At 49.9% G+C, this 25,153-nt stretch overlaps 1 protein-coding gene across 3 annotated transcripts; it reads right to left on the reverse strand.

Moving 5' to 3' along the window:
- Positions 1–418: 418 nt before the first annotated feature.
- Positions 419–24,914, reverse strand: TRIB2 (tribbles pseudokinase 2). 3 transcript variants are annotated; one of them, XM_037026498.2, is made up of 4 exons: positions 24,777–24,914; positions 23,248–24,658; positions 18,242–18,534; positions 419–2,784 (listed from the first exon to the last, which is right to left on the reverse strand). In XM_037026498.2, the coding sequence occupies exons 2-4, from the start codon at positions 23,515–23,517 to the stop codon at positions 2,316–2,318; spliced, it is 1,032 nt and encodes a 343-aa protein (XP_036882393.1). In that variant the 5' UTR covers positions 23,518–24,658; positions 24,777–24,914; the 3' UTR covers positions 419–2,315. The 3 variants fall into 3 exon arrangements, with proteins under 3 accessions (XP_036882393.1, XP_017507328.1, XP_017507327.1); XM_017651839.3 differs by having other exon boundaries at positions 23,248–23,942; positions 24,130–24,870; XM_017651838.3 differs by having other exon boundaries at positions 23,248–24,870.
- Positions 24,915–25,153: the final 239 nt, after the last annotated feature.

Genomic DNA, 25,153 nt, shown 5'->3' on the forward strand with positions numbered 1-25,153 from the left:
TCCCAGGCAAACCTGGCAACCCAGAGCTATTATTATACTTGCCGCAAGAACCTCTGGGCTCTAACATCATAGAGTAACCAGCTTGGGGATTCAACGACTTGGGGTCCATTCTTGACTCTCTCTCGCTTACAAGTGCTTAAACCTCAGGCAACTCGAGCACCTTTCTGAGCTTAGTTCATCTGTGCCAGGAATGAAGTTCACACCTCCCAAGAGGGTGGACATGAACTCAGTGAGATAGTTCACCTACACCGGCCAGCACAGACTCAGACACAACACACATAGCTTTTGTTTTGTGTACATAGTAGCAGTGCTCTTAAAAGAGTGAAGACCTCAGACAATGGATGAGTTCCTGGCTGGGGGGCAGGCGGTGCCCACAAACCACAGATGGGAGAGAATCAGCATTTGCAGAACGCCAGAATTTTAGTTAAATACGCACAATTTTATTGATTGAAGAGATTAGGACAAAAACATTCAACCAAATACAGGACAAAGCACCAGAGGCCATGGATCCCCACCATGCATGTCACCGCTCTTTCCTCCTACCGGATAGTTAAAAAATAGGGGAGAGGGGAGAAAAACAGGTCCTTCTTGACACAGCACCATCTTCAGAATGTAAAAAAACCTCTCTCCTTTACATTTGCCATTATCAAAACAGAATCATGGGCAAATCCATGGCCGCCTTGTCTCCCGACTCTGAAACGGTTCAGCCGCCCTCCTGGGAATGCGAAGGCCGGGCTCCTGCTGAGCAGGCAGAAACATCCAGGGTCTGCACATACATGCCACATATTCTAGTGAAGCACAGATTCAAGTAACATTTACATCCTAGAGTCCACGTGTTACCTACCCAAAAACATGACCATTTCACAAAACGTGTACAGGCAGTAAAATCCAACTGAGGTACTGGAAACACAAATATTTATGCCAAAAGAGTTCTGTATCATACAGCAATAGAAAAGCCGTAAGAAGAAAACATTTGCCACTCGAAATCAAATCAAGCTATCTAGGAAAGCCAAAGAAGAGATTATTTCAGGGACAGAAATACTCAAACAAGAAAAAAATATATATATAAATGTTAACTACAGCATGTAACATGTCACCCCAAGTCAACCCGTAATTGAAGTACTGGCTTAATACATCACAATGTGACATTTTCCTTAATAAATAGAACAGTTCTTGAAAATACAAAGGTGCGTATTGGGATAGAGAGCTGTTTTTATTTATATCGCCCCAGCTTTCAGCTTGTTTTCCTTCCCACTTGTCTCTACTGAGGGTTTTTGTCCAAACCAGAGGGCCTCCGAAGCCAAAAGAATCATTCTTCGTAAGGAAAACTAAATAGCTGCCCTGTATTTTATACATGTGGGACAACCTGCTTTGTTTCACTAGTTTTCAGTAAAACAAAGACAGAATGTTGAAAGCGATGTTGCAGTGCCCCACTCTCTCAAGCCGCTGCTTTCGTCTCGGCAGCCCTTGCCACTCAAAGGAAAAACTTGAGTTCAATTTCTCTTTTTTCTTTTTCTGCCCTTCTTTCCTTTCTTTAAACTACGATAGCAGTAAAAAATGCATCTAGAAGTTTGACTTCTCATAGCTTCTTGCCACAAACCATTTGACACAAAACAGAATATCTCGTTAAATGACAGATTCTTTTTCCCCCCCTTCAGGGAGCAAAGCATTGACCTGTCATTTCCTGACCAGGCTATTAAATGGTTTATTTCGAAGAAATGAGTTGAAGAGCGCAATTAAGAGACACAAACTGGATTTTTATTTCCTTTTAGTTTAGCACCCAGGTTTCATGTCGGTCTGTGTGCACCGAATTTTTTTTTTTAATGAACCCCATTAATTATCAGACAGGTGGTTGGCTTATTTGAAACGGAAAAAAAAAAATCCTTGGCCAATTGTACCTTCCCTGAATCATAACAAGAAGTTAAACGCTAACAGTGCGATGCCAAGATGTGTGTTTGAGGCAGAGAGTTCTGATTCTGTCAGGGTCTGTAGCTATTTTTGAACAAAACGGAAAGTGGGGTAGGTGGAAATGGCCCAATTGATGGGTGGCCTCCGGGGTCTACATCAAGGAGGAGAAGCTTCAGGAGGCTCCCATCCAGCCAACCAGACCCGGGTCCCGACCCCTGTCCCATAACTCTTGTCCCCATGCTACATGTTCAGTCAGCTCCTTGAAGGTTTTCCTTCTTTGAACCAAGAACCGTGTGAGTGTCAGTGTCCTTGTTGCTGCCACGCCAGGTGATACGTGTTTCCTGGAAGAACTCCCTTCTGCTCCCCTCCCACTCCTGGTACTTGCTCGGTCCCCGTGAGGCATGAGCTCAGTTAAAGAAAGGGTCCAAGTTCTCTTCCATGTTGACGTCCGGCACCAGCTGATCAGACACTTCCTTAGCACCATATCCTGAATTCGAGACGCTAAAATCTGTAGAAAACCAAGGATGGTCCAGAATTTCCTGCGAGGTCAGCCGCTCTGAGGGCTCCCGCCGCAGGATGCTTCGGATGAGGCACTTGGCCTTGGGTGACAGGGTCTCTGGAATGTTGAACTGGCCACGCCGGATCTTGCTGAACAGGGAACTGGGCTCAATGTCATGGAAAGGGTACCGCCCTACCAGCATGGTGTAGAGCATCACGCCCAGGCTCCACACGTCGGCCGCTTTGCCCGAGTAGCTGCCGCTGGTGTTCAGGATCTCCGGGCTCACGTACGCGGGGCAGCCATGCTTGTCGGAGAGGGAGTCGTCGCCTCCCCGCAGAATGTAGGCATCCTCCAGGCTTTCCAGCTTGACCCGAGTCCTGCAAGAAGGAGGAAGACGTGAGCTCCGTCTCGATAGCGCTGCTCCTGCTTTAATGTTCCCGGACTCCTCATTCATTCACCCATTCATTCACTTGGCCAGACAAACCTTACTTCCTCAGCACCTTCTAGGTACCAGACACTATTCCAGCGCTGGGGACACAGCACATGACATTTGGGACTTTGCATGAAGTTTGGGATCCATTAGGGACCTCAAGCCTTCAGCAAGTAAAAAAACCATAAATAACGTTTTTGTCACCCCATCTTAGTGAGGAGGGAAAGAGATTAATTTTCTCAGTCACATCTGGGTAATGACAGAGATTCACAGAATTTGAGCACAGGACCAACCAGCAGCTCTATCTACAACTTCTGGCAAACTTTTGGCTCACATGATATAACACAGTCTGTGAGGAACCTCTCCTCATTGCATTTCGGCTTCACAACACTCCTTTTGGTAGACATGGAGGATTGCACAAACCCATCTTACTAATAAGAACATTGAGGCTCAAAGAGTTTAAGAAACTTTTCCAGTCTCTTAGCTGTGAAAACCCATACCTTCCTAAGTCAACCGTGTTGCTCCTTCCACTATACTGAGCTGCCTCTGTGTAAGACACAGGCAGAACCAGGGAATATTCCAACATGAATACATGCCCATCTCCTGCCCTTCCAAGGCCAACATCCTCCCAGCAAGCCTATCTTCCTTCCAAGATTTTGTACTCAAGTTGCCTCCTGTCCTGCCCATCACACACCCAGGGCCTGGTCCATGACCTGGTCCCTACCTGACTTGTTTACCTGTCTCCTCTACCTGTGCCACTGCATATGTGCTTGTGATTTCTCACATGGGTGTGTGTGGCAATCTCCCCCACCCCCGCCCCCCGCCATGTCAGGACCACTGAGCTGGCTGGCAGGAATGCTGCAATCTCCTGGGTGTGCTGGGGGAGACGGGTGGAGAAACCCCACACTAAGTTCTGAGTCCCTGGCACTCATCTTTACATGGTAGGACTTGATATCATCACAGGGTATAAAACAAATACATGCTTAGTAAATACTTTTGGAAATGAGTTCCATCCTTATAACTGTACCTAGTTTCCAGGGAATGGAGCTGAGAACCAGGACACAAAGTGACGCATTCCAAGACTGAGGGCTGATCCCTACCCAGCACACCAAGCTCCTGCCCAGGGGCCTTCTGAGAACTCCTGCTTCCTTGCCCTGCTGAGGAAACAGGTAACGCCTTTGGATGGAAAGTTAGAAAATACTACCTGTGGGTGCTTAAGACTGGAATCTTCCTCTACTCCCCTGGCAGAACACTGCCAATGCAGGGGCCCATTCAGTCACTTGAACAGACAAACCTTACCTACCGAGCCCCTTCTAGACGTCAGATCTAGATCTAGATCCCTAAACTCAGTGAATCCCATTACACTGCACTGCTTGAGGCTTGCCTCTAAGGGAAACGGGACAGGGAGGGGGCTGGGGCTGGGGTTACGACCTCATGGTAGCACCTACAAGGTCTGCATCTTTTGCATCAGCTGCTTCCTCCACCTTGGAAGTGCCCAGTGAGGCACCTATCCTGCTGCCCTGAGATGTCACCAGGCTCAAAGTAGCAAAGAACAAGTGTTTGGAAAAGCCCCAGTGGGGTCTTAGCCCAGGTCACAGCTTGAGCTCAGACTATCCACTGCAGTTTCTCTTCCTCGAGCCTCCCAGGATGACCACCACAGCTACTCAGAGAGCCGTGGACAGGCGGTGGGGCTCTCATGAAACAAGGAGAGCCGTGGGGAGCGTGCTGTAGCAGGTCTCATCAAATCTGGGGCTGGTTCCTCCATCTCACATTTGGATTACAGGAGTTCCGAAGACCTGCTTCCCTTCACTCACTTCTGCCCATGAGCCAGAAATGGTGTGGCCCCTGCAAAGGTGCTGAGGAGGAGCTGGGGGCGCTGACAGCAGGCCAGACTACATCTCCCACCTGCTGTGTGGCTGTGGGTGAGTCCCTCAGTCTCTGTTTCTCCACCTTAAACAGGAGTGTTGGACAAGGCAGTCTTGTGGTGGTGGTGGTGGTACAATATATGTAAGATACACTTTCCCATTTTAACCATTTTTAGTGTTCAGCCCAATAGCATTAAGTACATACACTGTTGTGCGTCAGTCTGGACAAGACAGCCTTAAAGTGTAACAGCCTTAACACGCTGAGATCCTCTCGTCTATAGCAGCGTATCTTTTTTATGTGCTCCCCGTATTCTCTTACAATTTGCGGCACACGTGCTCCTCTTCTCCCCTATAGCTAATGATCCGTAAAAACAGGAAGGGTCTAGGTGTGCTAATCTGAACTTAGGCCGATTAAAATCCAGTCGCTCTTCCTTTTCCTTTTTCTAATCTAAGGTGGCAGGTGGTGCTGACCCACCCCAGCCTCTCTAGATGTTCTGGGATTGGAGGTGACTCAGTGAAACCTGAGGGGGTGGGGGGCACAAACCACAGGCACGAGCAGTTTCTCCCAACAGCTTCCTCCCCCCGCCCTCCCCCAGCAGCAGCTCCTGCAGGACCTCTCACCTCCAAGTTCACTGCCATGGCAGCACAGTAGCTATGGCAATAATGACAGAGTGGCAAAATAAAGCCCTCCCAGCTGGGTGACAAGGGGCGGTTCAGTGGAACGGGCACTAGACTTGAAATTGGCAGACTCAGGTTTGGGGTTGGCTTCCTCTGCCAGATCCCTCTGGTGGGGCCTCAGCTCACCCCAGTGCTTTCACCACAACTTCAAGATAACCCCCAGGCCCGTCAACCACATCTTCACCGTGCTCCGTTTCAGCCTCTCCACTGTTCCTCGAATACACTGACTGACCAAGTCCGCCCGAGGGCCTTTGCACATGTGCTCCCCAGCCCCCTGTGCAGAAAGGCCTTCCTCTAGATATGCATACAACTCACTCCTGCTTTTTCAGGACTCTGCTCAAGTGAACTTCATTAAAGAGACCTTGCCTGACCATCCTATATAAAGTAGCACCCCTGCCCCCTACGCCTCACCCCCTCACCCCCTGGAATCCTATGCATTTACATGCATTCAGGCCTGCAGGTCTACGCTAGGTATGACTCTGGTGGTCGTTTCAGGGTGATCACCTCATTCCCCACCACCAGGATCTCGTGGGCAGGTGGCTGGTGCCACTCTGTGTGGAGAGAGCACCACACCTGTGCTCACTGCTGTACCTCCAGCCCCGAGCCCAGCACCTGGCCCATGGCAGACACTCGATCCGAAAGTGAAGGACAGTCACATGGTGACCCGTGGAGCTTGTGCTCACCTTTAAAGAACAACTCCCAGACCCTGCTCTGCCTACCAGGCCCAGACCAAGGGGCAGTCAAGGGAGGGCTCTGTGGGGGACAGGCTTTGCAAATGACAAGGCCCCAGGGACCTGCCAGGCGTGGGTGGCAGGCAGCTGTGATGTCAGGGACGCTGACAGCCGCTGGCTCAGCTGTCTCAGGGGACAGACGGCCCCCACTCGAGCTCTTTATGCTAAGCCCCACCCAAAGCCCCTTCCACCCTTCTCCCTTTCCCGGCCACAGCCCTAGATTCTGACTCTCCTTCCCCATTACCCCTCCCGCTGGGCAGCAGTGACCCCACTTTCATCCTAACCTCTCTGCTGGAATCCTTCTCCAGACCCCAGGATTGGGCCTTAGAAAATGGTCAAGGGCTCCATCTTGTCACTGAACCCCCTGAGTTCATCCCTGTTCTGCTACTCAAGACAAGGACTCCGTAGCCATGCAAACACCTGAGTGAATCTGTGCGTGACGGGGGAGTACGGCCCCACTTGCTTCCCGCTCAGCCGCCCCCGAGCTAATCCACCCGCCGGTTCCTCCTCCTTCCTTCCTTCTGGGGCTGGCTTCCCGCTGGTGAGGGTCTGGACCTGCTTGTCACGTTCGGTGCAGCATATCTTGCAGCACAGCAGCCACACGGCAACCAGTCCAGTTCCGAGTCCTGATGTCAGAGACCCGGGCTCCAATTCTGGCTTTGCAAATTACCAAGTAGCAAATGTCAGGTATCCTCTGTGTACCTGACATGTGCTAGGTATCCGCATGTGTATTTTCCCTCTGAAGTGTGTAAGATCAACTTCCAAGGCAGGAATTCCTTCATGGGGACCCTGAGCATAATGCTCAAAGAGGGTAGGTGAGCTCATGTGGCCAGCCAGGCTAGCTAGGGGCTGCATGCACACCATTCTCTGGGCCATGAGCAACCAGCTCTCAGGCCTATCCCACCCACGTGAGTACCTGATGGAGGAAACCACACCCAGGGTGGCTCAGCCAGCCAGGCCCCCTCGAAGTGGGCAGCACACGCGCCCCCCAAGGGCCAAAGAGAGCTGGCCTTTGGAGAGGGAGCCTGCTCCTTCTCTGTAGGAGTACATGCTTCCCAAGCAGGGCAGGGGAGAAAGGAAAGAAAAGCCTAGAAAAAGATGAGGCAGAAACACAGCATTCTCCTGACCATGCCTCCTTCTCAGAACATCCTGAACTTGTTTATGTCACCCCTAGGCAAGGGTCAAGGCGAGTGGTCTGGATTATGTCTCGTAACAAGGACCTTTCCGGGTGTACACACGTCTGGACCCACGGCCGGGCTGGAGTTCCAGTCCAGTCCCCAGGGACTCACCCAGGGAAGGTCGGGCTTGGCCCCCTGCACTAGAAAACAGAGCTACCAGCCTCTCCTCTCAAGAGAGCTCAGGGGGCGTGTGTGGTGGAGCACCTGCCCGTGTCGGAATGGGAGGAAGTGAATCAACAGTCTTTGACCTTCTCATATCTCCTGAACAGTCTGGAGATTATGAAATTCCAGGCAAAAGAATCAATTTTCATAAAACTCAGAGGAAGCATCGGTGGCCCTAGTAATTCGAAGGTTCCACTGATCATTCCGGTATTTAAACTAGGTGCTGGGGATAAGGACATGACAAGTAATACCCATCTTGGTTTTTGTGGGTTAAATCAGACAGTGCAAGTACAGTATCTCCTGAGCAGCCTAGCATAACAGGTCTGCAAAAATGGCAGCAACTTTAATTCATCTTATTCTTAACATAAGGTCCCTCCCTTCTACTCCAGATCCTAGAAGGAAAAACAGACAACCAAGCCTCAGGCAGATCCAAATTCTGTGCCCATGTTCCTCCCTGTGAAGTTTGCGTTTGTTTTTACCCCTGCCTAGAATGTTCTTCCTCCAAATGTGCCCTGATCACTCCTCTCACTTTATTCAGTCCAGGCTAAGGTAATCAGGATGAGCTTCATGGAGGTGGTGGGACTAGAAATAGCACATAAAGAATGGAGATTCCCAAAAGTTACAGGGGGAACGGTGCAGAATTTCTGTGACCAAAAAGCTGTAAATGACAGTGGTTATCTCCTGCAGCTCCTCAGAGGCAAGAGCCATGCACATGGCAAGGGACTGAGTTGGCCAAGGAGTCACTTCCTTGTGTGCATTTTGCAACCTGCCCTGGCATAGGCAGGGACCAACCAGCTTGCTTTGTTCAACCTCTGAATGAACAAGGCTCATGCGGGGCAGCCTGCGTACTCAGTGCCACCCAGCCCGGTGCCAGGCCTGGTGTCACAGGATCCCCAGCCAGGTTTGGAAGCCAGAACCAGCAGGATGTGGTTCCACTCCCCGCCTCCGCCTCTGCCTCCACCTCCGCCTCCGTGGAGCAGTGCCCACTGGCCTCAGAAGCCCCCACGCCCCACCCACTGAGCACAGGCTAGAGTGGCTCCTTGTGGGCCACTAAGTCCCATGAGCATGTGACCACAGGCTCTTCCAGCCTCAGTTTCCCTTCTGTAAAATGAGAACAAATGGCTACAAAGCCTGAAAAGGTCTCTTCTGGCTTGCTGATTTTAAGTTTTAATTCTTAAACTATAGGGACTGCAACCCTTCCGATAGGACATCCTTACAATGATAAACAGAGTAGCAACAATAGCAACCGTGAACTCATCATCTACTGAAGGTTGGGACTTTTTTCAGTCTACATCTCTATTTCTCATGACAAAACTGAAAAGCAAATATTATGGCATGTACAAACTTCCCAAACAGTAAGGAAACTGAGGCACAGCGAATTAAATGTCCTCAGTCATATTCAGGGTAATTGGGAAAACTGAGGTCTGAATCCACGTCAGGATGATTCTACATGTGCCCTTTCCAAAATACATCCTGGCACCAATATTACATATTTACTTAGCATCCAAAACAGACTTTTAACCCTGGGTTTATGCAGAAAAACATGGACCCAGGACTATTCAGCACTAGATCACATACAAAACCACCACATACATGATCTGATTGCTACAGCTCATAAGGTAGAGAGAGGTGGCTGCAGGTGCCCATTTCCTAGATGAAGAAATGGAGGCACAGAAGATGAATGTGAATTGTCCAAGGCTGCCTAGCTAGTGAGTGGCACAGCTGGGATTCAAACCCAGGTTTCCAACCTTCAAATTTAGTGCTCCACTCAAAACATAAAAACTGGCCTACACAAGAAAATCATGCTTTGCTTTTAAACCTTTAAACAGCAACCCCAGGCTCTCAGCAGGAAGAGATCAGGACAGGGTGGGCCAGGGTGAGGCCCGGCCCGGGAGTTCAGCCAGACAAAGTGGGTCTGGCCAGGACGGGAAGTCCGGTAGCCTGAGGTCAGTAGAATCCACATAAGTCATTGAAGGCCATTCCACGGGGTGGGTCCAAGCAGGCAATGGGTCAAGTGAGAAAGGTCAGCTGCAGCCAGGTCGGGCCTTGCTCTGCCCACTACTGCAAAGCTACTTCTGGCTGCCAGTCCCATTGTGAAAGCAAGAGTTCCACCTGGGGCGGCTGCAGCCACGGGGACTCCACAGGTGCTGAGCTCCCCAAGTACACCATCACTTCTTTACTTCTGTCTCCTATGTGCACAGATTTTTCCAACAGTCACCTCTGAGAGCCACCGAGACTCCAGGTTCTGTAGCATCAGTGAGCAGACCCAACACCTAGGTCCAATGGCTCACAAGTTAGCAGGAAAGCCGCAGGTACCCCAGGAAGGGTCAAGCCAGGGTGAGAGAAGCCTACGGGGAGTGGGCACAGGGAGGGGCGGTTGAGTTCTACAAGGTGGGGTATCCCCTGGCTACCTTCCACTACTCCACAGTCAGGGAGGTGACAGTCCTGTACTAGTTTGATGTATAAGAAAAGTGCAGCTTAGAAAGATAAGAGTAACTTGCTAGGAAATAGTTGGGATGAGAAAACCATCTGATGAAGCACTCAGGCATCTGCAGCTCTGGCTGCCCTGCCATAACCGGAGCCTCTGCACTGCCTGCTGGCATGCACGGATCCACGCCCTGACAACCATGGCCGCTGGGGAATCAGGGAAGTCATTCCACCTCCATGCGGGGTGCAGCCTGCCATCTCCGTAGGAACAGACGGGACCTGCAGCTCCAGGCTCCTCATTGGTGCTCCATTCACGCCTCACTCCCCTGCATTTACACCTGGATCCTAAGGGATCCCCGCTTCCCAAGTCCATCGACTGGCTTCTCAGAAACGCTTCCACAGGCCACCTACCCCTCAGTGCTGGAGAGTGCTGTCCAGGGCTCGCCTAGCCTGGATTCTTCCAGGGAGAGCCCGGCACGCCCCAAGGTGCCACTCCTGCCTTGCTGCTTAGGCGGTCAGGGTCCAGAACATTCTATCCATGTCCCATTGGTGGGATGGGAGCAGGGTTCAGGCCATACCCTTGGGCCCTGCCACCCCAGGGAGCATTGTGAGCAGGGTCCATATACAGGACTGGACAGGGAGGCTCCAACTCGGCAGAGAGCCCTGAACTAGGACTCCCCAAGATGGCCAGGCACATACTCAACAGGTCTGGGGAGTCAGGAAACCTGGGGGCTGCTCTTGGGGCTGTTACAGGACTTTGGAAAAGGGCTACAAAGAGAAAGGATTGGGTTTAAATCCCCCTCTTGGCTACCCCCTCAATGCCAGTGGCTGAGTCCTGGTTGAGCTTCAGCATCCCAAGGTGGGCACCTATCCCTAGTCCATTCTTCACACACCCTTGACCCTGTCCCCACCCTGTTTAGAAGAACCCTTCAATGGCTCCTGGTTTTCAGGTCAAGTTCAAGGTCACATGCATGTATCCAAAGCCCTAGACCCCTGTTTCCTCTTCAGCCTCACCTCTGTCCTGACAGCGCCTCCACCAGCACGCCCCCCGCCACACACAGCTTGTTCGGGCCTTCTGGCCTTTGCTCACACCTTTCGAAGCTCCCTCCACCCCACTTTCCCTCCTACATCACTCAGACCAACCGGAGAAGGAGCCCATCTCTGTCCCGAAGCAATCATTCTCCATGCCCCTCTCCACTGCAGGAATATTCTCTTCCTGCTCCCAAACAGCTCTCTAATGCACACCCATCCTCTCTAACATGGTATTAAAGCTGTTACACTGTGTCTCCCATTAGCAAGGATTCTCCAGCATTGGTTCTTGCACCCCTAATACCTAACACTGGACGTAGTGCAAAGTGGACGCCTAATAATGTTTGCAAGCTAGTGTGGCTCCCATATCTAAGATGCCCCCACCTCCAACATGCTGTCTAGGGTTCAGAGTATACAGGAATGATTCTGCTTAAGAAACTCCATGTCTAGTGTCTAGTGTCCAGAAAAATTTCAAATTTCTGGACACTGTAACATGGTTTACAGACATTCCCAAGAGTGCGGGGTAAAGGACATTTACAGTGTGTTTCCATCCACTGCCTTCTACCATTGATATATCTAAGGGATTTTTCTTACAATATTTATGCCTGCAGGTCATAAGGGGATGTTCATACACCCATTAAGTTGATCACCATACACTCATTAAATACTTAACAGGACAGAAGGGTAAATAGACCCCATTTTACAGAGGAAAAAAAACCCAATTCATAAAATGGAGCAGCAGGATGTAATAGTGTCTGCAGGGTTGACTGCCTGGTGGCCCAGTCTGCAATGCCAGGGCTGCTCCGCATACTGGGCTTCACTCAGACTGCGCCGGTTAGTCCTAAGCTGTTGGCTTCTCGCCTAACTGCACGCGGAAACTCCTCCTCTGGGCTGGACACGGGTGTATTCTACCTGGTGTCCATTTCCTGGAGTCCATGTGCAATTTCAGGGATGAGGCTCAGGAGTCAGGGGTCCTTTGTATAAACCCCAGGGGCTTCCACTGATGAACCGTGAGACCCTGAGCCTCAGTTTCCTCCTCTGTACAATGGTGATAACATCATCACCTTACTAGTTTAAACTGGATAATGTAAATACAGTAGTTAGTTAGGACTTAATTCATTAATTTAAGTGTTGTAGTTAGAGCAGGACCTGATAAATGGTGGATGCTAGATATTATTTCACCAAAGTAAGTACCATGAGGGCAGGGTTTCCATTTCATTTGGTACCGCAATATCTCTAGCACCTAAAATAGTGTTTGACACATAACTGATGCTCAATAAACATTGGACAAATAAATGAATCTCCAGGTTGTTAGGTTATGCGGCCCACAGCCATCAGATGACAGTCAAGAGCAACCCAGACAGCTACCTTTTTGAGTCTCTGCAGTGCACCTGGCACTGCGCTGTGCTGGGTACTTTAGGTCCATCATCTGCAACCCACATTAGAGAAGGTAAGCCAAGGTCAAATGACCTGTGGAGGAATCAGAATTATACCACTGCACCCCTCGGCTTCATTTTCTCCGGGCCCGCATCAAGCCCACCAGCTGATTTATTAAATACAAATAGTAAACAGCCCAGCCAGAAAATCCGCTGAAGGGCACTACGGTTTACTGTACTTCTAAGCACAGAACCCTGAGAAGCCCACTGTGATCACAGAAACACTTCATACATGAAATGACACCCCACCACAGACACTGGTAACGGTATATGAAGTGAATGTCACTTTTGCGTAAATCAGTAAATCAAAATGGGGATGATGGGTGGATTTCTCATCTGATGTGTAACTTGGAAAGAAGTTCTCTTCGAAAAGGTGTCAACGTGGGAGACTCCGAAATTTTAGTCCCTCGGGGCTCCCATTCTGAGCAAAGACCTTGACACAACCAATCTGTACATAACCCTCTCTCCCATTCTGTCATCAGAATCCAATCTGAGCTCCTCCTAATCAACAAAAGTGATTTTCATTCATTCAGTGCCCACCATGTTCCAGGAGCAGTGAACAGAGACAGCCTCTGTCTCCAAGAAGCTCCCAGTTCAGCAGGGGCCGAGAACAGCCTAGGGCAATCAAAATAGAGGGGGGACTGCTATGACAGTGCAGCCTGCAGGAGGGGACCACTTACCCATCCCGGCAAAGGTCAGAGGAGGGGAGCCTCCCCAAGGGTTGGCAGTGCTGGAAGTACATAAAAAGGGAATTCCAGGAGCTCTGTCTCCTTCAAAGCAAAGGTACGGGCTTTTCCTAAAGCATCATGACCCTAAACTTAACGTAAATCACAATCAATGAAGGAAAGAAGAGGCTGGCCTCCAGGGCTCCAGTGCCTGTGCTCTGTCCTCCAGGAGACACTGAAGCCTCAGCAGAGGTGGCCACAGCCTGAACACCTAAAGGAAGAGCCGGCTTAGAAACTTCTGCCTGAGAAAAAATGCTGACCTCGGCTGGGGGAGGGGAGAGGCCCCGCCCCCAGGGAGCCGCAGTCTGGCGCCTGGCCAGGTGGAGGGTTGTTACACTGAAAGCCCCGGGGCGCTGGGTTCCTAAACAGGGTCCCAGCTTCTCTCCTGCAGCAGCAGCAGACACTGATCAGCTTCCACAGAGTAGAGGAAATGAAACCTGTGACGTCAAGAGATAAAGATCTTCTAACCAAAGAAGCAACATGTGCAGAGGCATGTTTCTCAGTTCACATGGGGTATTTCTGTGCAATGAAATGTCAACACGGAACTGCGACTGGGGGCGGGGAGGGTGGTGGCAAGGAGCCTGGTCCATGGCTGGCAAGCAGGGATTGCTGTGGGGACAATGGCCCACCCGCCCACTGTGCTGAGGCAGCTACGCACAGCAGCCCTAGGTTGCAGCAGCTTAAAGGGCTCCTGGCGTCCTGAGTCAGCAAGCTGGTCCGTGCTACCGAGGGGGCCAGCCCCTAAGTTCAGAAAAGGAGAGGCCGGCAGCTGCCACCTGCGGAGGGCTGACTATGTGCCAAGCACTGGGTTCTCATACATTCATTTAATTCCAGGAGGAAAGTGTCATCTGGGCAGAGGTCATCTGGGCAGAGGGAGTTAGGTAACTGGTCAAGGTTAAGTTTACTGAGAAGCACAGGAGCAGGGACTGGAAAGCACCTGCTCCCAGGCTCAGCCTCCCTCAGAGGCTCAAACTGCGGGGCCTCCAATATTGGACTGCCGGGCAGATCACTCCAACCACAGGGCAGGGAGAGGGAGTTCGGCAGACATGAGCTCATCCTCTGGGGACGGGGCAGTGCCCTCTATCCAGGCCCCACCCCACAGGGTCCACCTACTAGTGTAGACCACATCAGGTTTTACTACAGGGTTTGGGGTGCAGGGGGTGTGTCCAGGGTAGGTGTGAATTCCTCAAAACGCAAGAAAGGCCGTGGGATGGAGGAGAAGGCAGCAGGGGCAGAAACAGCTCACGCACAGTGGCAGCGGGTCATCAGTGACCTCGGGGCCAGCTGTCCGTCAGTGAGTGCCGCCCCACCCACCCGGTGAATCTCCCAGTCACCTCATGTGACTGTCACAACCACCCTACAGGGATGCAATTACTATTTCTACTTTGATGAAACTGCAGCTCAAAAGCATTAAATGACTTACCCAAGATCAGGCGGCTCAGGAGTGGGAGAGACAGAATTTGAATCTAGAACCCAAATCAAAATAAGAAGCAGAAGAATCTAAGGTGCTGCTAATTCAGTGCACAGGCAGAAGGCACAGGAACCTAGCATGACACTGGGTGTCATCTGGGCATAATATCTGTAAGAGCTCCTGGGAATGGTTTCATGTATGGTCACAGATTTGGAGTTACAGATGGTCCGGAATAAAAAAATCTGTGCATAAGCAGTCACCCCACAGGCAGGTCTCCTTCTGAACCAGGTGGGGCTCAGCCAACTTCACTTTGTAATGCTTTCAGCTTCATTCGCTCTCGAGATCATCAAGGAACAAGCACCCGATGGAGAGAAAGACTGGCGTGCAGAAGAGCACCTGGCAACGTGCAGCTTAGTGACCCAACACCTCCTGACGTCTCATCTATGGTTTTTCCCAGAAGACCAGCGCCTACAAGGTCAGACACTGGCACAGACGCCACCATTTAACTTTTCAAAAGCCTTTCAAATTCAATGCATTGTTTCTGCACACTTTTGAGGCTGTCATGAGAGCTTTAGTCCTACTGGAATATCTATTGATGAGAGCCTATTGATAAGGACCGGAAGTGGGGGCTGCTGAGAACCCAGGCCCAGTGAAGCCCCCGACTCCCTTCCCCTCAAGATACACGGGGGACATGCTCCTTGATGGCCACTGGGCAGACCAGCAAAGAGAGACCCTGCTAGGTCGCCCCCAGCTGCTGGGAAACACTGAGGAATTAATAGGCCCAATAGGCCCAACGACACAACCTCTTAAGTCAAGGCTGAAAACCAAAACAATAGGAGCTGAAAAAAAAATTCCTATCAGCTACTGATGAGAACATTTAGAATGTCCTTGAAAATGGAAGCACCTTCTCTGAGCTGCCCAGACACACTTGTCATGTCAGGACAGCAGGTCCTCAGGGGCATCAGCGTGGTGCGGGGCAGGGAAGAGCTCCAGAGTGAAATGAAAGGATTCCAGGTTAGCTCCCTCGGCACCCTGGCTGTGCGACCTTCAGCAAGGTCACTCAACTCCTGTGCGGCTCAGTCACCTCGCCGATCAGACAGGGAACTCTCACTGTCCCTGAGGTTCCCTTGGGGCAGGGCTGCAGAGCTCAGGTGCTCTCAGTCAGGGACAGATGACGACCAGCCTCCTCCCAGTCACTCACAGCTTCTTTTCCTGAAGGAAAATGCTCTTTAAAGTTAGAAGAGATTTTGCTTTGACACATTTGCTCCAGTGAGGTGTTCTGCTTTCACATTCACATGGGATACTTCTTTCTAGTTCTTTCTAGAGTCTTGCTCTTTTGTGAAAGTCAAACATAACTGCGGATTCAACCCCAGAGACCTAATTTCAGAAACCTTGACATCTTGGTATTCCCTCCCCAGGCCTGGGGACATGAAGGACTTTGACTTTCCCAAAGTGTGCTCCCCGGTGCTCTTACACATCTCCTAAAGGACCAGAGAGGCCTGGGCGAAAAGCCCCACAACAGCAGATGTGAGGTCTGACTGAGCCCCTTCTTTGCCTCCAGCTAGCTGTGGGCGCAGGAGCAAGCACCCTCACTTCGGGGGCTCTGCTTCCTGGCAGTGAAGTGAGAGGACTGGAGCATGGACCCCCGGGAACCTCCCGTGTTCTGTGACCAGGGGACATCTACCCTACTCCAACTCACTTCATATATATGTATTTACCATGGACGTGCTGCTCCACATACCCGCTGATGCCTGGAATTCCTCTTGAAAGAGACACAATCAAAGAGGATGTCTTAAAGCCTCAGATCCCTGTGAGGAAGGTATTCATTGTCCTTACTCCCTAGGGAAGGCATATGAATTTCTTGAGAGTTGACTTAATAGAGAATATGTCCTTCCTTCTGCTCTTCCCTATCTGCACCTTTGAGATTTTACCAGCCTGCATTTTGGAGCCCTCATCTATACAATGGACATGATAATACTCACTTCTCCAATTTGCAGAGAGACTTTGGCATGTTAAACAATAACCATGTAGTAGGGGCCTACAGAGGTCATCAACTATTATCTCTTATTTTTGTATTAAAGCTGTTAGATCTCCAGGGAAGGTGGAACACAGACAGGCAGAGAGGGTCTCTTTGCCAGTGTTCTGTTGGGAGTCAACTATGTATTTACCTTCCAGTAAGAATATTCAGAGAAGCACACACCTGAAGTCATAACTCCAAAAGACATTAGGGCCAATATCACAGAGCCAGGACAATAAAAGGAAGAAGAATACGAGGCCCGTGGCAAGGGACCAGTCTAAAGGGATATTAATGGCAAGACCAGGAGAAGGACCTGCGTCTTTACACTTAAGGGTAAAATTATGGAATAACCAACCTCTATTAGTCCAGGAAGCTGTGGTCCTCTGCACTCAGCTGAATTGTAAATGTGTATGAAATTACTGCATTTGGGTTAAGTAAACAGAGGCCCTTTACCTTTGATAATCCCCAGATGCCTTCCAGACATTTGCTTCCCCACGAGCTCAAACCACGAAGATGGGAAGACCAAAGCACACACCACTAGCACTCTCCCACTTGGATATCATCACACTTCTGGAAGCAATTGCCTAAGAATACCATAGGCCACTGAGGTAGATGGCAACCTACCTGGAAGGCAGCAAGGTTTGACAGCATGGTCTGTGCCAGGAACGTTTCTTGAGTGAATGAATGAATGACATGTACTAGCCTTGTATTCAGATGGTCTTTAACAGCTTTGTGACAGTCGACCCTCCATGTCCCTAACCACCACTCTCCTAGTAGGGGATGAGGATGCCCAAGGCAGTCCTGAGAATTCCATGACATATGTGTAGAAAGTCTAGAACAATTCTTGGAATAGTCAGCAATGAATATCAGTCAGTTGCCTCCCTCCCTCTGGAAAAGCACATTCTTAAAAAGAAAAAAAAGTGGCCTCAAAGAGTTTTGAACAATGTTACCTAGAAGAGAAAGCTTGGCCACAGAGGGTTCTGCTAACTAGAACATAATGAGTTAATGGAAGAACCATAAATGAAATGCAGATGCCCAGCATCCTGCCGAGCTGTCTCCTAAAATAACCTAGATCTTCACATTGCCACACATTTGCACTGGCTGTTTCCTCACCTGGAATGCTGGTCCTTCCCACCTTGCCATCTCTTAAGTCTGGGCTCCACAATCACCTCTCCTCTATTAACTTTGCTGATTCTCCAAGTCCCAGTAAGAATGTCTCAGCCTCCAGTTCCTGCCTGATCCGGTCTATGACTTCATTTAGGACCTGTAACACTTCCTTTCCGGCCCAGCTGGCTAGCTAATGAATCTTGATAATCACAGTGCAGTGCTGAGAACTGTGATTAATACATGATCTATACTTAGGAAATATCTACTGAAGGAGAAATGAATGAATGAATGAATGATGACAGATGCCAGGCATCGAGTGTTCTGAACGTAGGATTTTCACAATCTTGCCTTTCTAACATTGAAAATGTCACAGAGACTTATGACACCAAAATAAAAATAGTTGCTGGTCACAGAATATCCCGTCACCTGTCCTTGGAGCATTTGATAACACCTTTTAAATAGTGCCGATTTGTTTTCCAAGGGTGCTTAGAACATTGCACTAGTCCCTCCCTTTGTCCCTTCGCACCCCCTTCTCCTCACCTGGACAGCAGGCAGCAGAAAATGTCCATTCCAACCTCTCAACCTCTCAAGCAAGCTGCCTGGGAGAGTACATGGGTCAGGACAGGGATGAGACTCACCTTTCTTCGTCCTTAAAGATGAATTTCCGCAGCTTGAGATCCCGCAGCACCAGCCCCCCGTCGTGGCAGTGGGCCACCGCCGAGGCGATCTGGTAGAAGAGTCTGGCCGCCTCCTCCTCCCTCAGCTTCTTGCAGGTGCGGACAAAGGAATGCATGTCCCCATAGCTTCGCTCGAAGAACACATAGGCCTTGGTCTCCCCCAGGATAATTTCGGTGATTTGGTTGATGTTGCTATGGGCGGACAGGCAAAAGCATGGGGCCAGGGACTCCTGGTAGCAGCTGATATCAAACACCTAGGGCAGGATTAACAAGACCAAGAGTCAGAGGTGTCTCATATAACCAGATCACTGAAGGCAGTCACCTCCCACAGGTGTGAGCTTCTGAGATGACAGGAAGCCTGCTGAGCTTGGCTCCAGACCACAGCAGCTGTGCCTCCTACCAGCTGTGCAGCACTGATTAAGTTGCTTGACCTCTCTGAGCCTCCAAATCCTCATGTAAAATGGGTAAGTGATACTGGATTTGCAGTGTTGGGCAGATTATATGAGACAATGAAGGCAAAAAGTGCTTTGCAGGATGCAATCCACTGCACAAGCAATATATGTTACTGTGTTTTCTCTCTATCCCAATCACCTCTGCTTATAGAAGAACTAAGGCAAAATCCTTAAGTGACCCACCCCAGCTGCAGAGACCTTCAGAGAAGACCTATTTACTTAAAAAAAAATGTACATCAACACCATATAGTGATGACCATTGTAAACAACATATTTTATACTACACAACTATGCTGTACAGCACAATACAAGATATTAGCAGTTAATAGGTTAAATATGTAGACTTTGCCTAAAGGTTATCTAGTTCAGTACCTTCATTTTACAGATGTGCAAACTAAGGCTCAGAGAACAAGTCAAACCAAGGCCCCAGTGGCAGAGCTAGGAATTGGACACAGTCCTTGGGAAAGCAGACGTGCTTCTTTCTCTATTCTTTCACAGCTATCTAGTCAATGAATCAGTTATGCAATGATCTTCTATGAATCAGCATAAGCCTGTGAAGTGCCACCTCACTGTGGGGTATTAAAAGAAAATCCACCCTCGATACCTTTTAGACACAGACCTGAGGAATGAACACTAACAGAGGATTTTTGAGGTTCTAAGAAAAAGCTTTCATTCATTTCAAGACCTCGTTCAGGATTAGGAATCCCTGGGTTTGGAATGTGGTTTTACTATCTGCTTGGGACCGCGGACTCCATTGTGTCCTGCTGGAGCAAGGCATGGGCCTGGGGGTGCTCTGGGGGCGGGCATCTGAGGCCAGGAATGCGGTAACAACAAACAACAAACACTTCACGTTGCCAGTTCACTATCATTCCGCGGCTTCAATCTCTTTGTCATTAAGTAGAACATACTCTCCTTGACCATTGTTTTGCAGTGTGGTGGGGAATATGCTGGCCTAGAAAACGAGGCTCTAATCCTGGCTGGGCCACTGGTAATCTGGATGAGGTGGATAGAGCGCTCATGTCCTCAGGCCTCCCTCCTCTTCAGAAACTGAAGATGCTGACTGGAAGCACTGTTGATTTTTTAGGTCCAGATCCCACATGAGAATCTGATAAAAGCTCCGTCCCCTCTTAGCTGAGATGCCCACACTCAAACACAAGCACAATGTATCAGATTCATCTTCAGGGGATTCCCAGACCTTCCAAAACCCAACTAGAGACACAGCCTTCAGTCACTCTTAAATTCAAAATATAAAAGAAATCTGTGAGTCAAACAGGGATAGGATAGTAAAAAACCTCAGGAGGGCTGGCGCTAACCCTGGGTGAGAAAGCAAAGTAACATTGTGAATGAACCGTATTGAGGCATCTCAGGAAAGCAGCACAGCCGCTGCCACTATAACCCAGAATTTAAGAATGAAAAATTCAGCATCTCCAGAGACCACAAATCACACCCTGATACTGTCAGATGATGACCTTCGAGCAGTGACCTCAGAGGTCCGTTCAATTAGGAATCTGAAATGCTTGAGTCAGCTTTAACACCCAGACTGCAGGCAGCAGAAACCGGGGAAAGCCTCAAAAATTTCAGAGTGCCATAAACGTTTTGTAGTGGCTAATGTAAACATTCTGCGTTATGTAACGGGGATGATGTGTTCCGAAGCACCAGGCTATAGGCTCTGTCGCCTGTGCTCATGGAGTTATGATTACTTATAATATACTTCCTGCTTTAAATTGCAATTTAAAAAAATAAAAGGTGATTTTTGCTAAGCACCTTTTGTCTATTATCCTGCCCCACTGATGGAAAACCAAATGGACGTAGAAATAAAACAAAGATCAAACATGCTCACAGCAGCATCAGAATGTAGCCATACCACCCCCTGTAGAAGAGACCAAATTCCAAGATGGTGGACAAAGTATGACGAATAAAGCAAGTACTTGTGTTTTCTCAAATTGGTAGGAACCAAACTTTTATTAGTAGCTATAACGGGCATCGATGAGCTTGGATCGGCATTTAAACCATCACCTTCAAGTGCAAAATCAAGCCCTGAGCCTGGTTGCCAGCTTCTTTCAAATGTTTAATTTGGAGTCTTATGTTATACAAGGCGACAGTTTGGATAAAGCAGTAAGATTAGGCCATCATTAATAGCATTGGCAAAAAAAAAAATCATAATAAGTGCCCATTCTGCCAAGACAGTAATTGTGTCAATCTGCACAGTAACTACCTACATCCATAAAGATCCCTTAAAACTCCCTTTCTTCACTTTCCTACTTTAAAGTAGTCACATGGAGACAATAACCACGCTTGATTGTTCTGGCTAAGTGACCCTCAAATCTCTCTCCCCTGCCAAATAGTGTCCTATAGAATTCTCGATAGAGCCCTCTAAAATAAGTGACATCTTTACATTTGATCTGTCTGGCAAGGACTTTTCTAGGAGACAAGAACTCTATATTCTAAGACATCAAAAGCAACTTGATTCAATATGTAGATTTCACTGAGCATTGCTGTAAGCTAAGAGTCCACAGTATAATATCTGAGGGTAAGTTCATAGAAGCTGTCTTACAAAACGCATTGAAGCTTCCTAGGATACATACAACAATGCTTGCAGAAGAAGTCACCCACATCACCTCTGGTTAAAAGGCAGAAAAACAAGCTGCTGTATCTTAAAGGGATGACCTCTGTCAAGCAGAACAATGATACTGCTTTTAAATCCACTTGCAGCCACACAGTAATTGGTAAGGGGCTAATTCAATCTTTGCAATAAATAAACAAGTAGATTATATGTACAGTTTCATACTAGAGAGCAAGTCTACAATGACACTGTAAGGTCAGCCCAAAGTGAACTATGTCTTGAAAAATCTACAGGGAGAAAAGCACAGGGGCCATAGTCACCTCTGCCTTTAAACAAAGAAATAACAGCAAGATGCTCCTGCAGAATGTGGTGCTTTGTCACTATACTTAAAAGGGTCTCTAGCCTTTGAAAATTATTAAAAGGCTGTTCCAAAGTTGTGTAAAAGGAATGAAAACACTCACTACTGGGTGATTGTGCATATTTCATATGCGAGTGGCAGCTCTGTGGAATTCATTCATTTCCAAGGATGACTACCCTATTGTGCAATGTTGTAGGTCTTCTGAGAATTCAATCCAGCTCTGAATAGCCTACTGAATTTTGGTTAACCAGGCACAGTTGCTCTGGGTCTCAATAACTTGGAGAACATGCAAAATACCGAGTGCTTAGAACAAGCAGAGAGCAATATTTAAAGTCTCAGATTCTCCCCTGAGGTCTGAACTGAACAATTGCAAAACTGACTGGATACCTCCACAAAACCCTTTTTTTACAATGAAATACTTCTGTCCCCTAAAAAACAAAGCAGTCTGCGGTTAATGGTAAGTGTGATGCATTATCTGTAACACAGCTGTGCAGGTGCCCATTTCAAAGACAAGAAAGGTCCCTACTCCACTACCCCCTTCCCCAGCAAGAAAAAAACCAGCAGTGAGCAAAGCTAAAATTAAGTGACAATGAATTCTTGACCTATGTCCAATTCCTGGGGAGCAGGATGCTCTACTGTATTCTTTTTTTGTTTTCTGTGTTTTTTTTGCAACTATTCCCTTCTCATCCTCTGATCTGGAACCTGGTGTGTGCCCACAAAGATACACACACACACTCACACTTAAACACAAACTAGTCACTATTCAGGGTCAAAACAAAAAGGAAATTGAAGTGCCCATCTCAGCATTAGCCCTGCGAGACCCTGGGGCTCCAAACGCTGGCGTGTAAATCGCACAGGACGTTGGGGGTGGGGGGCTCAAGGGGCTATTCAGGCACGGAAGTCTGGAGATAGGAAGAAACGGAGATGAGAGAAAACGACCCCAAAGGAGTCACTATTTTCTACACCCAAAGGCGCGCCGGCGGCTTTGATTTCGCCCCCTTCCCTCCTTTCAAGGCTCCAGGCAGAAAAAAAGCTCTTTGTAAACTCCTTCCCCGCGCTGGGCCCCTGACTCAGCCAGAGAGGACACCTTTGTGTGTCTCTTAAAGGGCACCTTCGGAACAAAGGTTTAACACCTGCACGCTAAGAACAATGGCTGCAAAAGGAACCAAGTCATCAGTGCCTTAAAATTAGCGGGGGATTCCCTACTCCATGTTGGAAGGAGAGGGGGCTAGACAGCGGGAGAAATCCCCCTGGCAGCGCGACCGGGCCCCGCGCGCAGGAGCTCCACGAGCCTTTGGGGGCGCGCGCCCGTGGCCCCCGCGCAGTCCCGGCGCCCTCCCCGCCCTGGGCTCTCCCCAAAACGCCCCCGCCGCAGCCCGCCCCATTGTCTGCAACGCTCTAAAAACTTCGCAACTAGTCGAACAGGAACAAACAAATAAATAAACCCATTTAAGGAGGCCACGGATAATTAGCCCGCGAATCTCACTTCGCCAGACTCCACGGCTTGGCGACCTCCCGCCCCCTGCAGACCCCTCCAAAAGGCCGGGGAATCATTTTAAAAGACAAAAAGCAAAACCAAACCCCAGCTCTTTACCTTGCACACCAGCTCCTCTCCACTGTGCAGATGCACGGCACGAAAAACGTGGTCTCCCTCCAGAGGTTCCAACAATAAGTATTTCCCGATGCAAGAAACGCAATGCGACAAGTTCGGAGTCTCCGGCGGGCTCGGAGAGCCGAGGTTCGGGCTGAAACTCTGGCTGGGTTCGGCAGACCTTATAGACGACAACTCTTCGAAATCCTGGGTTTTGTTCCGCGATCTCCCATATCTTGCTATTGTGATGGGGGTAGACCTGTGTATGTTCATGAGTGTGGGGATCGCACTCGACAAACACAAAACCCGCTGGAGAGCCGAGTCGCTGGCGAGTGCTGCTGCAGGCGCCTCCGTGCCACGGATTTAAAAGGGAACGAGAGGGGAGGGGACGGAAGGGGGCTATGTGGATAAAGAGTTAGAAGCCCCCGAATGGGCGCCGCCGGGCACCTTGTCTGCGCCGAGCCCGGCTCCCGGGGGTATTCGGTCGGCAGCAACTCGGGTCCTTTTGTTACCCCAGAGCCAGAGATTTGCAGAATCTCCGCACTTTTAGTTTCTCTCTCTCTCTTTCCAACGTGGATCTAGACGAGCAGCAGGACTGCTATGGTGGGGAGCTGCCGCGCTGGGTCTCCCGGAGCGATCCCCACGCAGGCTTCCGAATCGCAGACGGGGCGGAGGAGCCCTGCCGTAGTTTGTTCAGTCTTCGGGGAGCGCACAGCAGCAGTTGGGTTTCAAAGCGTTAGAAACCAAACAGAAAGAAAAAGGAAATAAGCACGGGTCTACCGGCTCGCGCCGCACGGCAGACAGAATCCGCGCTGCACCCCCTTTTTTGGTGGAAAGGGTGGGGGGCGTGGAAGGGGGGGGTTGCCGGAGAGAGTAGTTACCTACGTTTTAACTGTAGATGGCGTCTGAGGCTTTTCCAAGATCGCAAGAGATCTCCAAAATTTAAACAAACAGACAAAAAAAAAAAAAATAGCAAGGGAGTATTTAACTTAGAGCGGTCAGCGCTGCCAACAAAAGACTGCAAAAGCTGGGCAGAGTTGCGGCGTGGGCCAGGCGCAGGTACCGCGACAAAGCCCAAGGCTTGGCCCACCGGGCGGAGGTCAGCACAGGCTCATATTGCCGCCGCTCGCTCGCGCTGCAGAAAGTCCCCCGAATAAAGCAAGAAGTGGGGGCAGATCTTGTAGTCTCCGATTTCCCAGGCGAGAGCTTCCGGGGGTCCTCCGGGCGCTGTAAGGGGACGCACCCCCAGCCCAGCCACCCCGCGGCGTTCCTTTCCTGCTGGATAACTGGATCTTTCCTCGGAATAATTTACAACCAGTCCTTCTTCCCCTACCCTACACCCAAATTGCCTGGTGGGGTTTGTTTTGGAGAAAATCAACGGCTTTTCTTCTTTTTTTATTTTGGTCTTTCCACCCTAGAGGTGAGAGGAATGTGTATTTAAAATTGAAGGGGATGGCCGACAGTGCCCGAGGCCAATCCCCGCTCTCAGCACGCCTGCATCTCCCGGCGAGGCGGTATTAATAGTTACTTACGTGGCCGGGGATCTCGGAGCAAGCGGGGCCGTGTGTGCGCGCGCGCGCCTCGCTCGCGCTCCGTCCCCCCATTCAATGTCACCGACACATTTCCACGGAGCCTCCGCCACCCCACCCCCTCCCCGCGGCACTCGAGACTGGCTCAGCCCAGAGCTGGCTCCGCCCCGCCCCCGCCCGGGCCCCCCTCATTGCGCCGGGCGCCCATCAATCAGCGGAGCCGCTGCCAGTCCTCGGGCGGCTCAGCGCCCGCGGACCGCGGCCACTGCCATTACAGCTCCGGGCGCGGGCCTCGCCGCTCCCTGCCCGGGCTCTGCGGGTGTAAACAAAGTGCAGTATCCTTCCGCGGCGGCCGAGCGGAGGAAGGGTCGGGGCGCCGC

This window comes from Manis javanica, chromosome 1, assembly GCF_040802235.1.
Source record: "Manis javanica isolate MJ-LG chromosome 1, MJ_LKY, whole genome shotgun sequence".
Taxonomy (NCBI): domain Eukaryota; kingdom Metazoa; phylum Chordata; class Mammalia; order Pholidota; family Manidae; genus Manis; species Manis javanica.

Excerpts from the sequence above, each read along its gene's own strand:
- TRIB2 (XM_037026498.2), bottom strand. The coding sequence starts at position 23,517 with ATGAACATACACAGGTCTACCCCCATCACAATAGCAAGATATGGGAGA. Across the intron at positions 18,535-23,247 it reads GAGAGGAGCTGGTGTGCAAG|GTGTTTGATATCAGCTGCTA; the intron begins GTAAAGAGCTGG and ends ATCCTGCCCTAG. Across the intron at positions 2,785-18,241 it reads ATCTTTAAGGACGAAGAAAG|GACTCGGGTCAAGCTGGAAA; the intron begins GTGAGTCTCATC and ends TCCTTCTTGCAG.